Source organism: Myotis lucifugus, unplaced genomic scaffold (genome assembly GCF_000147115.1).
Source record: "Myotis lucifugus unplaced genomic scaffold, Myoluc2.0 scaffold_201, whole genome shotgun sequence".
In the NCBI taxonomy this organism is placed as follows: domain Eukaryota; kingdom Metazoa; phylum Chordata; class Mammalia; order Chiroptera; family Vespertilionidae; genus Myotis; species Myotis lucifugus.
The window spans coordinates 577402-592404 of NW_005871249.1; the positions used below are offsets into that span (position 1 = coordinate 577402).

At 37.5% G+C, this 15003-nt stretch overlaps 2 protein-coding genes across 2 annotated transcripts in view; one reads left to right on the plus strand and one right to left on the minus strand.

The window, feature by feature from the left end:
- Window positions 1-8241, minus strand: part of MICU3 (mitochondrial calcium uptake family member 3) — a 74677-nt gene extending 66436 nt beyond the window's left edge. The window contains 1 exon segment of the mRNA XM_023761189.1: window positions 8212-8241. Within this exon segment, the coding sequence (XP_023616957.1) occupies window positions 8212-8241 (30 nt within the window).
- Window positions 8242-12355: 4114 nt separating this feature from the next.
- FGF20 (fibroblast growth factor 20) overlaps window positions 12356-15003 on the plus strand; it is a 10965-nt gene continuing 8317 nt past the window's right edge. Inside the window, exon 1 of the mRNA XM_006097426.3 lies at window positions 12356-12479. Coding sequence (XP_006097488.1) covers window positions 12356-12479 — 124 coding nt within the window. The remainder of the gene's footprint in view (window positions 12480-15003) is intronic.

Here is a 15003-nt window from a genome sequence, read left to right on the forward strand (position 1 = left end):
CGGAAAACTTAATATAGTGGCCACCAGGGGCTTCCATAGAAGGAACACTAGGAGGTGCCCACCGTCCACAAACAGCATTGGCCCGGAAAGGAGGGGGGAGGTGTTGGGGAGGAATTCTTCGAGAGAAAGTCGGAGCGTGGAGGCGCGGCGCGGGGCGAGAGCGACCCCTGCGAGCGCGAGGCCTGCCTGGGGGATCCCGGGCCGAGTCCCGCGGCGGGGGCGCGGGGTCTCCCCGTCGGGGTCAGGGGGAGCCTGGGGGACGGACGGCTGCTCCTTCACCCGCACCCGCAGCCAACCCCGCAGACAGCACTGCGCCTGCCCCGGCGGCGGCCAGCTCAGCGGAGCCGGGGGAGCCCGGGGTGCGGGGTGCCGGGCGCCCGTCCGCTGACCGCGCCCTCGCCCCTGCCGTACCGGGTGGTCTGGGGTCGCTAGTCGCGCCCCTCAGAGGAGTCCCATCGCCTAACGGTCTCCCGATCTTCCCACGCGAGCTCTCCAATCATTTGTATGGTATCTGAGCCCAACAGAAATGAGGCAGAAGCCTAGGCTCAAGCCATACAAACGGCGAATTAAATTGAAGGCTGTTTTGACTACACAATGAAAGCTCCTGGACTTTGGATGGGGGAAAGCTGATGCTGTTTAGCTTTGTTTTTTTAGTTACCGTTTGAATATATATATTTAAAAACATTACCATACCTGAGGCCACTTAACTCAACAAATCAGAACTGTCTTGAAGAATACCCTTACTTTTGGAGGGAAGCTGTTGGTTTTAAATATAAAATAAAGAACTGATGTGTATTGTGCCATCTTCATTCTTGTTGTTCTACTTGTCTGTTACACTGTCAGTGTCACGTGTGTGTGAGAGAGTACACTGGACACCAGGGGTCTGGAACTCAACTTCCAGAATCCAGAGCTGTGGAGCCAGTGACTCAGCCACTGAGGACCCGTTTTCCATCTGATGGTCTCCCGCTCCCAATGGCAGGTTGACGGTGGTTTGCACCCTGCCCTTTTCCCTCAAACAGCTGTGTCTAAGCTCCAAGAAGTCAGAGCTACTTAGTATTTAGCCCAGTTCCTGGTACATAGTAGGGCCTCAATCAATGTTTATTAAATGGAGAGAGGAATTTATTATTGTGCGGCGGGGAGGCCAAGATAGAAATAAACAAATGTAAAGTAGCTCATTGGCCACTAAAGGAGATGATAAAGCAAGCAGCACATCTGGAAATGAAACGAATGCACATGGGAGGCCGAAAGGAGAGAGCCGAGGAGTTGGTAAGGAAGGATCAGAGGGTGTGGTCATGGAGATGGGTTCATGCAGGAGGAAGTTTTGTGATTTTGTTACTTGAGCCCAATCTTACATCTTATACTTTGGCATGATCCTGCTGGACACAGAGCCTCGAAGCAATAGGCTTCCACTATGGGCCTCTGAGGAATGCCAGCATGATCCACCGCCAAAGGTCAGTGACTTGACCTTGACAGTTCCCTTTTTGTTCTTACACATCTCACTAGTGACAACAACCAAGCTGTCAGTTGTGTACATTTAACTATCTGACTTCAAGACCAGTAACAATCTGACCATTACATCTGTCCAGTCTGACTTCTACAGCTTCTGAGTTTATATAATTTCCAGGGCCTTTGCTGACAGTGTCTTTCTGTTTAATTCTTACTGTTGTCTTTGTCCTCCATTTAGTGGCAGGAACCTCGTATCTTACATATTTGGGAAACAAGGAATAGCAGCTCAGATTTGCTACTAGTACAGCTTCCTGTCTAACAAGTGAGCCCTTTTTCAGTTGTTATATCCTTTTTTTCATGCCTGATAGCGATTCAAGTGTCTATGCCCATTAAAAGCTGTTTTCTGATGGAGAATAGCTTCAGAGTAATACAATGACCATCTTTTATGCAAGAATAGCATTAGGGTAGCAAAACAATCTTTCTTAAAATGTAACTGCTGGAACTGAGCATAAACATACCATATGACCCATCAATTTCACTCCCAGGTGAATACTCATCAAAAATTGATTACTTTATGCACACCAAAAGACATGGAGAAATATTTGTAGTTGGCCCCAAACTAGAAAGTATTCACATGTCCATCAACACTGGTATGGATTTTGTGTGTGTGTATTGTACATTCATATAGTTGAATGCTCTAGAGCAAGAAAATTACTGAAGTGCAGCTACATGCAATCATTTGAGTAAATTTCACAAGCAGAACATTGAGTTAAGGAAGGCAAACACAAAAGAACCAACTGTATTATTATATTTTAAAAATCAAAATGACACATATTTCAGAAATATAGTGGGTTTTTTGGGTAGAAGATAGTGACTGAAAGGGAGAAAGGAGGGTTCTGGAGTTCCGTTCATGTTCTGTTTCTTGATCTAGGTACCAATTAGACAGGTGTATTCACTCTGGGGAAACTCACAATCCCATTTCATGTATGTTATAAGTCAATAAAAAGCTTATATAAAATAAAAAAATAGAATTTCTTCCTAGTGCTCTTATACTAATGTGTTATTTACTAGAGGACTTGCTCAGTTCTGAACAGTACAACTTAGAAGGAATATATAGAACTTGTGAAGAGTTGAGATAAGAGTGAAAAATTGAAGAGTTGGAAACTCATGGAAAAGGTAGATAATCTTGTTATAGCTTTGAAATATTTAACCAAGGAGCACCTTAATAAAAGTCTTTTGGTACCTAAAAACCCCTAAGAAGACGCTCGTTAGCTATTTTCCTTATTTATTAAGGAAAAGCCAAAAGGAACGTCATATTTTAAGCAACTACCTAATGTCTTATCTTCTTTGAGTTGTAGTACATTCTCCTGTAATGTCCATATGGCTAGACCCAGTAGGTACCTAATAGTAAGGCCTAGTGCAACCAGTATATACCCTTGTCTCTGGCTCTAACCCCAAACTGTCAGGTGTTGGATGAGAAATTGCTTTAAGGGCAGATAACCAAACAGAAGGGCAGCCTTCAGAACAGATGGACAGCTCAGCACCAAGAGGAGAAATCAAGCATAGCATAAGGTAAGTCAGTGTACATTCTGCATGAAGCTTAGTGGGATGGCAAACCAGTATCACTTCTTGCCAACTCCAATTGATTGGTATTGGTTACCCAGAACACTGTGATGAGCAAAACTTTCACTTCGGGTCCAGAATTAATCGGAAAATGCCTTGGTGGATGAATATATCTGCTAAGAGCAGGCTATTAGACTGAGCTGAGCTGCATTGTTGAGCCACCATAGTTCCTTTTTTATTTTTTATTTATTTATTTTTTTTGCAACTCTTCAATTAGAGAAGACAGTGCAAATAATTGCAGGAACAGATAAATTAAAAATATTTAAATTTTCTGTAGTATACATGTGAACATGTTGTATTTACCCTGTAAAAATAGAAAATAATTTAGAGATAGCTAAATCTGAAAAATTTTTAACCTTTTAAAGGTTTTTTTTTTTTGTGGGGTGGGGAGTCTTTAGTGAAAAATGTCAAAAGAAGTCTTTAGCTACAAATGGCAAAAATTTACCTATCTTTTAATCAAGAAAGGGGTTTAACAACATCCCTTCCCTTCTTGGGTTAATTGGTTTCAATCAACCTATATACAGACATTAATATTAATTACTTTTACTCTTTCCAAATAATTATATTTGTTTTTCCAAAGACTTGGAGTTTAAAAAGTCATCTCAGGCTTGGACAGAAATAACTGACTATCCAGAGCCAGTGGAGACTTGAGCCGAGTCTGCAGTGAGCCAGTTACAAACTGTGCCTTTACCAGCTGGTAACCAACAGGACCCAGCTCTCATTGGATACTGCAGGCTAATTAAGTGTTGCTTTATGCTAATGTTGACTTTTAAGTTTGATTAAAATATATTATTTCAAATTTACAATACAATGATATAATACATCTAAGCAATACTGAAATTTATTACACTTAAAAGTTATATCTTGTCCACAGCAAAGTAGTCATTCTTAAGGCAAAGTGATAAATCAAGTGATTTAGATCACTATGCAATGTTTTTTTTTCTGTTAAAATAAATCAGCTTGCCTCAAACACTAGAGATTGATCTAAAAACGAAAAGTCTGAAGTATGGGTTTTCATAAATTCCTTGGCAACTGAAGCATATCAAAACTCGTCTGCACTTTAGAAATGATTGTAATTTTTTCTTATGTTCAGGAACCTGTAAACCTCAGACCACCACATCAAGGGGAATGAAGTGAACCTTTCCCTGATGATAAGACTTTTTTAAAAACCACTAAGTGAGCTACTCTAACATCATCATGCAGGTGCACAGGTCTCCTCGAACAAATTATTCCAGAATAGGGAGGTCTGTTCCTTCACCCTTGCAGTGCTAGACAAGGAAACCATGTCTGATTGGGATTTTACTGTGTGTGGTATTTGTTTCAGGGCATATGCTGTGATCAAAATCTATGGAGCCTGCGTTCTATATCTAGAATTAACCATTGAACTCTTGGCTATAGCTAAATATATTACATGGACTTACTTATTAAGGAACTGAGCAAGTCCTCTAGTGCCTACCTATGTGCCCGTGAAGAATTTGTCCATAAAGTGATTTTGAAGTAAAGAGGAAGACTGAGCAATGATAAAACCAATATTTGAAATTCGAGATCTTTATCCAAACCAGGGGCTCTCTCAGACTGAAAATAAACCAAATGAAGAAGGAGGAGCTAAACATTAGAGTAATTCGTCATTTTAAGTCTTTTGCAAGTGGAAACAAATGAGAGATGAATTTCAGAAAACACTGTGAATGTGCTTTTGTTCTTATTTCCAGTCTGGAGATGAAAATTAAAAGTTCTTATAATCCTCTCTGATAATTATGAAGGACTGATATGCATTCTGCTGGAAGAGGCAACGAGGCAGAGATGTGAAACAAAGGTTTGGGACAGAGGTCTTAAAGGTGATAACTGACCACTACGCGGCTTTATATTGAAATTGATTTGGGCTTTTATGTGAAATTAGTAAAATACCATACTTTGAAAGATAGTTTACCAGTACATATGCTATAAGTGGGTTATGTTAGAGTAAAAATTATATAGCATTTACATAATCATGGGAACTTGCAGGTACAGCTATAGAAATATTGTGTTATGTTTAAGAGCACTTCAGATGTTGGAAGCTCATGTTGTATACTTATTTATATATTTGCTTTTATAAAATATCAATATTTGAGTGTCATCCTTAGAACCTTCCTTATCGTTGTTAAAGTCCTGGTTTTAAGGGAAGGAGAATTTAAATAATTTGAAGACAGAGGTTTGTGAAAATTAGTCTATAGAGCAAAGTTACTGAATTCTATTTTCCAACTAAGTTTTACCTTGAAATTTGGATAGGACATCATAAAATGTTAGGTTGAATGGGACCATGGAGATAACTGAGCCTGAGGCCTGCATCTTAGAGCACAGGAAAGTGAATGAATGGTCCTTCCCAGGAGACAGTCCTGACCTGGCTATTGTCTGCTCTCCCTCCCTTCCTGGCACTCACTCCCAATGGGACTCTGCTTCAGTGGTTCTCAACCTTCTGGCCCTTTAAATACAGTTCCTCATGTTGTGACCCAACCATAAAATTATTTCTGTTGCTACTTCATAACTGTAATGTTGTTACTTTTATGAATCGTAATGTAAATATCTGATATGCAGGATGGTTTTAGGCGACCCCTGTGAAAGGGTCGTTCGACCGCCAAAGGGGTCGAGACCCACAGGTTGAGAACCGCTGGCTTAGATAGAACTTCTTCCAAAATGCTCACACCATTCCAAGGCTGGTTTAGTCTACCCTGCTACCTGCTTTAACAAATTACTTTGAACTTCCCCATCATAGCACCACCACTATAATGTTCTCTACTTGTTTGTATTGGCCAACTAGACTGTAAGCAGCAGGAAGATAGAGATTGTGTTTTGCCTTTTAACAAATACAGACAGCACCTGTTCTACAGTAAGAAGTCACATATTTTTTGACTGAGAGACAAATATTTGTTTTTATAAAATGACTGAGAATCCATGTGAATTTAACATGGGTATAAGTTCTTTCTTCAAAAGGATAAAGCGATGCATTGAATTATTGTTTAAAATTCAAAACACAAGCCAATAAACTGCTAAGTTAAAATGATGGTCCTGAAAAAAATTTTTTTCAATAGTTTCAGCTCATTGGAAATATTTTTAATTTATTATATTGATAACTTTGAGGACATACTAGTGGATCTGAGTTGACTGAACTCACTCCTAAAAGGTTGCCGTCTGAAACTTTCTTCTCTTATTTTAAAGAATCCACAAAGAGGTTATTTGCTGTTGTGATCATGTGTTTTTGTTGCCGATTCTGGTACATGCTCTTTTATGGGTCATGCATTTCTCAAAGAACTGCTCTTTGTTTTGTATGACAACAAAGTACTCCGAATCCAGTTCCTTGCTACTGCATGTACTTGACTTAGCTCCTTGTCCTTGAACGCAGTTCACAACTTCACTGCCAGCTAGAAACTTATAGCCTAGTTCACAGGAATAGCTGGAGTCAAGTATTTTCGGCGTCAACACTTTCAAGGTGTCCTGACAGCTGCACAAAATCTGCTGAGCTGTATTTCATTCCTCATGGGATTATTGACATTTTTGCAGTTTTTCTGACTTTTATCTTTGCCAATGACCTACTCATTATCATTGGGCTGTTATTCTGTTTTTGTTTTCGAAAGTGAAACTTGCACGAGGAAGTTACCAATGACTTGAAGCTGGAGACGTGAAACTTGGCAGCATTCCTTCCTGTCTATTAAGGTCCCTCTTGGCTTTTTCAGGGGTCTGGGAGCGGGTGTGCCCACACCGTCCTCTAGTGGCTGTCCTTTCTCTCAGTGCGTGGATTTTATGCCCAGGAGTTCTTATTTTTTAAGATGAAGGATATTTTGCCCAGTGTGCATGTGTTTTCTAACAGTCAAGTTAAATGTAAGTCTTTGAATATACATTCTATGACCCTGAACCATTCTTAGGGGAAATATAAAAAATCAAAGTAAGTACTCAGGTTTCTGAAAAGTCTTTAGGTGTATGTCAATTAACCAATAATATGTATCAAGTATAAAAATATGCCAGGTACTGTTGTCAGTGCCTGATATACATTCATGAACAAAACAGACAAAGATCCCTGCCCTCATGGAGCATACATTCTAGTATGAGGGCTATGCCAAAGAACGTGTTTCTCCTTAGGATAACATTCAAACCAGGCTACTGTACACGTGTGATATTTCAGTAACCGTGCTATTATGAACTACATTATTGATACCTGTTCTTAACATCTACAATGAAATGTGGTTGACATTTGTCTTATCATCTCTAATCTGCCTTCCGGGCAAGTTGCAGGTGACTTGAAATCCGTCACTTGCATAGCTGGTACTAGCCCCAAGCTGGTACTCACCTTACAAATGCATTACTTGACTTCCATGAACTAACATTTCTCACTCCAGCGTGAGTGGAATTTTAAGTGGCCTAAAACCCAGAGAAAATTGATAATGATTATTGTCACTGAAATAATATCTTAGATGCTATAGCACTAAAGGATTTTTATAGATATTTAGTCATATGATTCCTACAACACGTCAGCAGGTTGGATACAAATACTACTTCATCCCAGTTTTATCCAGGAAAAACTGAACTCCGAGGAGGTAATGTCGTTTTCCCGAGGTCTCATACCTACTGTGTGGCGACACCTTGCTTGTATCTAGTAGGATGAACAAGGAAAGAAAACAATACAAGGCAAAAATCAAACTGTGTTATTACTCTTCTTGCTCTTGGTGGTGGGTAAAGTGAGGAGAAGGACTGCATTAGAGTAGTTGACATTCCTGAAATAAGAAGGTAATAAAAACTATGTTCAATTTGTGTCAAATTTTCATTCTGCCTGATTTTGGTCCCCCAATTTATATGTCTTTATGGTCAATTAATATTCATTTTTCCACATGTGTTCAATACGATCCACAGAGGATATACAACTTGTTCTGGTCCAGGTTTGGGATTTGAGCATACTGGAACTCTCCTATTCAAATGCATAGTTCCAATTCTGGAATTCTGATCTATCTCAATTACCTTATATAATAACTGTTGTATTTAGATTTTCTCTCCTATAATTAAAGTATTTCTAATATCTAAGTTGTGACCTTTAAAATTTCATATTAAAACTTTTATTTTGATATAATTTTATACTTACAGAAAAATTGTAAGAATAGTACAAAGAACTCCACATACCCTTCCAGCACATTCTTCAATTGGTAACATCTCACCCCATCTGCTTTATCATCTATCCTCTCTTTTTCTATATATAGCTGTGTATACATTTTTTGAGCCATTTGAGAATAATTTAATAGAAATCATGCCTCTTTACCCAAACATTTTTATTTTGTATTTCCTAAGACTTTTCCGTATATATTCATGGTAAAATGGTCTAAGTTAGGAAATTTAACATAGATACAATACTATTATTTAATTCAGAGTCTATATTAAAATTTTGTCACTTGTTTCAATAACCGTCTCTTACACGGTTTATATTTTTCTGGTTCAGGCTTCAGGCCAGAATCATGCATCACCTTTAGTTTTTATGTCTAAGTTTCTTTTAACCCAGAACAGTTCCTTAACTTTTTTCTTTTTTTGTCTTTCTTGATTTTGACAGTTTGTGAGACTATAGGCAAGTTGTTCTGATGAATGTCCTTCAGTTGGGGTTTGCTGATGATTTTTCGTGATTAGATTCAGGTTATGCATTTTGGACAGGAACACACACAAAATTGACATTGCATCCTTCCTAGGATATCAAGAGGCACATGGTTTATCCCATTATTGTTATTTACTTTTATTATTTGGTTAAGATAGTATTTGCTAGATTTAATTCACTGTAAAGTCATAATTTTCTCTTGGTGATTAAGAAATAATTTGGAGGGAATGTTGGAGACTATAAATAGCTTCTTCTTCATCAAACTTTAACCCATTCATTTTATTTTATTTCTTTTTTCTTATTTATTTTATTTTTTGTTTTATAGTTTTAGCATGCATTAATGACTTTGCTGGATTAGCTATGATTATATCATAGATGCAAAATCATCATTTCGTAATTCCATCATTCTTTCAGTATTTATTAGTAGGAATCTGCCATAAGGAAAAGTGTTCTCTTCTCCTTTACTGTTTTTATTTGTTTTATTTGAACAGTTGCACTCATAGTTTATTATTTTATTCTATGAATATCTTGCTCCTATTATTATTTTGATTAAAGTTATTTATGGCAATGGAGAAACTGAGTCTAAAGTTTATATAGAGGGGCAAAAGACCCAGACTAGCTGGCGTGGCTCAGTGGTTGAGCATCGACCTATGAACCAGGAGATCACGGTTCAATTCCTGGTCAGGGCACATGCTTGGGTTGCGGGCTCGATCCCCAGTAGGGGGCGTGCAAGAGGCAGTTAATCAATGATTCTCTCTCATCATTGATGTTTCTGTCTGTCCCTTCCCCTCCCTTCCTCCTCTGAAATCAATAAAAAAATATATTTTTTAAAAAGGCCCAGACTAGCCAGTACAATACTGAATGAGAAGAATAAAGTTGGAGGACTGACAATACTTGACCATAAGACTTACGATAAAGCTACGGCATCAAGATACTGTGGTATTGGTGAAAGAATAGACAAACCAATGGAAGAGAATAGAGATCCTAGACATAGATCCATATAAATATAGTCAACTGATTATTGACAAAGGATCAAAGGTCAATGGAGCAACAATGGGATACTTTTTCAATAAATGGTGCTGGAATAATAGGACATCCACATACCAAAAAATGAATATAGATACAGATCTTACATGTTCACAAAAATTAACTCAAAATGAAACATACACCTAAATGTGAGATACAAAATTACAAAACTCCTAGAAGATAACATGGGAGAAAACCTAAATGACTTTGGACATGGTGATGACTTTTTAGATATAGCACCAAAGACATGATCCATGAAATACAGGGTGGGGCAAAAGTAGGTTTACAGTTGTTCATATTGAAAAAAATACAATAATAAATAAATAATACAAGAATAAACTCTATTTCATGTACTATAACTGCAAACCTACTTTTGCCTCACCCTGTATATAATTTGCTAAGCTAGAATTCATTAATATTAAAACCTTCTGCTCTGCCAAAGTCAAGAGAATGAAAAGATAAGCCACAGATTGGGGAAAAATATTTGCAAAAGACACATTTAATAAAGGACTGTTATCCAAACTATACCAATAACTCAAAATTCAACAAAAAGAAAGCAAACTACCCAAATTAAAAGATGGGTCAAAGAGCTTTAGAACTGAAGATATCTAGATGGCAAATAAACATGTGAAAAGATGCCCCACATCATATGTCATTAGGGAATCACACATTAAGATGAGATACTACTCCACACACATTAGTATGGTCAACATCCAAAACACACCACCCAAATCCACACCACCAAATAATGGTGAGGATGTGGAGCAATGGGAACTCTCATTCATTGCTGGTCAGAATGCAAATGGAACAACCACTTTGGAAGATAATTTGGCAGCTTATTGCAAAACTAAACATACTCTTGCCATACAATCCAGCGATCACACTGCTTGGTATTTACCCAACGGTTTTTTGCACAAAAACCCGCACATGGGAATTTATAGTTTTATTAATAATTACTAAAACTTGGAAGCAACCAATATGTCCTTCAGCAGGTGAATAAGTAAACTGTGGTACATCTGGACAATAGAATAGTATTGAGTGCTAAAACGTAATTAGTTATTAAGCTATGAAAAGACATGGAGAAAAGTTAAATGCATACTGCTAAGTGAAAGAAGAGAGTGTACTGTATGATTCCAACTATGTGACATTCTGGAAAAGACAAAACTATGGAGACAGTAAAGAGATAAGTGGTGCCATGAGTTTGGTGGGGGAAGGATGAATAGGCAGAGCACAGAGGATTTCAAGGCAGTGAAAGAATACTATAATGATGGACACATATCATTATACATTTGTCACAACTCCTGGACTGTACAACACTAAGAGTTAACCCATGTAAACTATGGATTTTGGGTGATGATGTGTCAATGTAGGTTCATCAATTGTGACAAATGTACCCCCCTGGTAGGGGATGGGGAAGCTATGCAAGTGTGTATCCTCTTATTTGCTGTGAACTTAAAACTGCTCTTAAAAATAGTCTTAAAAAGAAAAAGGTGCTCCAGTGCTGAAACCAGATATTTTCCAGGAATTATGGGTCATATTAATGGTAGATTGAATTGAGAAACTAAAGATCTAGACACTAGGTGTGCTCAACTGTCTGTGGTGTATCCTTGATGCTAGGCCCCTTTAGTGGACAGAACTAAGATGAAACACACACACACACACACACACACACACACACACACACACACAGCTATGTGTTCATACCAATAACTGCAATTTCAATTCATACTATAAGATTCATTCTAATCTTCCCTGTTTTCATGTCTATAGCTCCATTCTTTAAAACAGAAACACCTAGCTTTCATTATTGTCAATGTATGTGATTATTTGCTCAATCTTACAATATATTAGTCTAATCCCTACCACTGGGGAAATCAGTCTTTGTAACTGAAATTCAATGTTTGTTTATGTTTGTTTTTCTCTTTAGACCTTAATTATATAGCCAAAGAACTGTATTTGAAAGTTACTTAGTTTTAAAAAATATATATATTATTATTACGTTCTGTGTGGTTATGTTATTTATTTGAATTCAGTTAGGTTCATTTGTTTCTGGCCCCATTCCATTTCCCCCTCATTCTTGTTTATTTTATTCTACTTAAAAAAATTATAACCTTTCCATTTCTTGAAAAGTCAAAACTGTATAAAAAGTTGTTCTCAAAGAAGTGTCACTTTCCTTTTTCTTCTCACGTTCACCCAGGTAGTCAATTAACCAATTAGTTTCTGGTTTATCCATTTATGTTTATTTTTGGGAAAAAATGAACACACACAGGTAGAAGTTTATTACTTTCCTTCTTTCTTATAGAAAAGGTAACACACTGTACATAAAGTATGCTAAAGCTTTGCTCTTTTCACTTAATAATATATCCTGGAAATGCTCCATATTAGTTTAGAGCCATCGTTGTCAATTTTTCCCGGCTGTATAATGCTCCACTGTGTGAAAATATCATAACATACTCAATCAGTTTCCTATGCAAGGAAATTAATGTTGTTGCCAATATTTTGTAATTACAAATAAAAACAATGTGAGCCAGTGTACTTTTATTTATGGGGGTAAAAGTCATGACTTTTAAATCAGCTTTTTCTTTTCCTTAAGTTAAACACATGTAGAAGTATCAAAAACCATCTTTTTTCATGTGTAAAACAAAAATTCACGGCAATATGCTTGCTGAAAAGCTAGCAGGAAATTCTATGGTCTGGAAAACTGTAACTACATTTGTGGAAGTAGAAATTGTACCACATATTTGTAGAACAGCAAGGCAAGTGTGGTCTCTAGGAAGTATAGGTAGAGTTGATTAGATTGCAGTGTATACTTAAAAGTTGAATAATGCACTCTTGTAAAACACTCTTCAAAATTATTTAACTTCCCATGATATCATCACAGCATGTGCAAAAAAATCTTTAGCGTTATCTTTTCCTGTCACATGACTAGTGCAAACAAAAGAAATCCTTATCTTTTTGTTTCTATTCTGGCCCTTTATAAAATGGCATTAAGCACCATTCAAAACTTACACATTACAGGTTTGGTTGGGGGAAAAAATATTTATTTTGTATTTCAAATGAATTGCATTTGTTAAATTATAAAGCAGATTTCCCCCCAACAACTGGAGGTGTCTAGCATCTTGTATGCATGGAAAATTTGATAGTTTTAAAAACACTTTCCTAAATAGTTCACATTTAAATCTCACAGCAATCCTAGATGTAGTGAACTAGGCAGGAGTTATATTGTTCTTATTGTACAAAAGAGACAACAGGCCTTCAGAGAGCTTAAGGTCATTGCCCTGGGATGTAGGACTAAACCCTGAACTAGAATCCGGGAGAATTTTTTCCCCCTTATAATGTGGAATGTGCCTATCTCATAGGATTATTGTGGTGATCAAATACTAGTAAGACAATGCACTGGAAAATGCCAACTCTGCACAAAGAGAAGGTAGTTCTATTATTAAAGCATTTGGGTTTTGGTGACTATGTATAAAATGTCCCCATATTTTTGCATATGTAAATAATATAAAAGACTTAAGCAGTCTTAGAGCTATAACTCGCACAGCAAGACTCAAAGTGTGAGGAAATGTTTTATAGAATTAAAATATTTCATTTTGTACCAAACTAGTACTCAAGGAACAGGTGACGATGTTATATATCCATCGTGGAATAATTAATAGTATTATATGTTGTGCAGAACCTAGACCTTAAAACAAACCTCATTAAAAGGTACTTGATCTTTGTTTTAAACCTTTAAGTATCTCTTCTTTAAAAGTGTTCGATGTATGTACTGGCTATTTTAGTTATCCCCCTATGAGATTCACACAACTTTGATCTAACTTTCTTTGATTTAACACTGCAATTAAGAAGATTTGGTTCAAAGTAAAAGCTCATTGGTTGGTGTTTTACACTGATGTGATAATGTTTACACAGATGTCCTTTGAAATCTTGATTATGGTGGATTTGGGGGTCCTACCACAAGACAGACTGCTGTTGTTTGAAAGGTAAAATAATATGACATTTACCTGGTACAACCTTTAAAACAGACTTGGCAGTATACATTTCTAAAGTGATTTATCTGTTTATTGTTTTTAGCCAGTGTTTTTGTTTTATTTCATATCTATCAACAGTAAATCACTTGTTTTAAGGACTCTTTTATAACTTGGTGGCACAAGGGTCAGTACTTAGGGCCATAGTGATGAAAAGGTGTAACTTTACCTACTTGAAAGCACCTGCCAATTAATTAGCAAAAAGCCCCCAACCCTTTAGACCAAATAAAACAAAGCGATCCCATCCACTTGCGCTCCCCGGTTTAGGCTTTTGCTGAAAAGACTATGAAACTAGACTGGAAAACTAATCTTTAGTGATTCCCTGAAACTTTTTGCTCAGGGGAAGCATAAATCTCCCAAAAGATGGATTCTCAATGCTTCTACCACTGAAAAAAATAGTAATGGAAACATCTTGTGGTCCAAACCTAGAGTTTATAAGTTCAAATGGAGATGTATCCAACTCCTTCACTTCAATGATTTTTAATTTAATAAATACATACAGGCATTCTTTCATTTTGTTTTGCCAGTAACTTTTCATATCTCAAAAACACGTCAAGAATCAACACTGTTTTTGTAATTAAAAGCAAACCAAAAATCTAACCCTAAAGAAAACGCAACCAAGAAGAAAGGGGTGTGCTCTTGGGTTGGGAAGGGACCCGGAGGCGACTCATCACTTATGACACTATTACAGATACTCGTTTTCTATTCGTGGCAAATATAACGATGAACGCTACCTCTTTCCCGCCTACTTGGATTTACTCATAACCCCTAGACTCAGGATTCATTATCTTATTATATTATATTGATTAACAGTTCATGACCTTAGCACACAATGTAAAACTTCCAGGTAGCTATAAGACAATCTTGGTTATATCATGTGCTGAGTAACGATTCACATTAAAGAGGGCCTGGGAAGGGGGAGCCCGCGTGTTTCTAACCTAACCCTGATTATGTAAAGAAAATCCCCCATCTAAATGATAAAAGAAAAGAGTAATGCTTGTACATTTTATTAGTGTTTTAAAATTAGCGAGTTAAACTGTCAAAGCTTTGATTCTCCTTTCATGTGTGTCTGGGCAGGTCTAAGCCTCAGGTAACGCCCTTTTTCCCTTTTCCCTCTCTTACCTTTCTTTGCACCTGTCCACTGCAGGCTCTCCCAGCAGCTCCGGAGGAGTCCAATTCTCCTCCTCTCCTCTCCTTTCCCTCTGCTCCCCCTCCCCCTTCCCCTCCGGGCCTCCCCTCCCGCCCCACTTTCCCTTCTCCTATATACCTGCCAAAGCT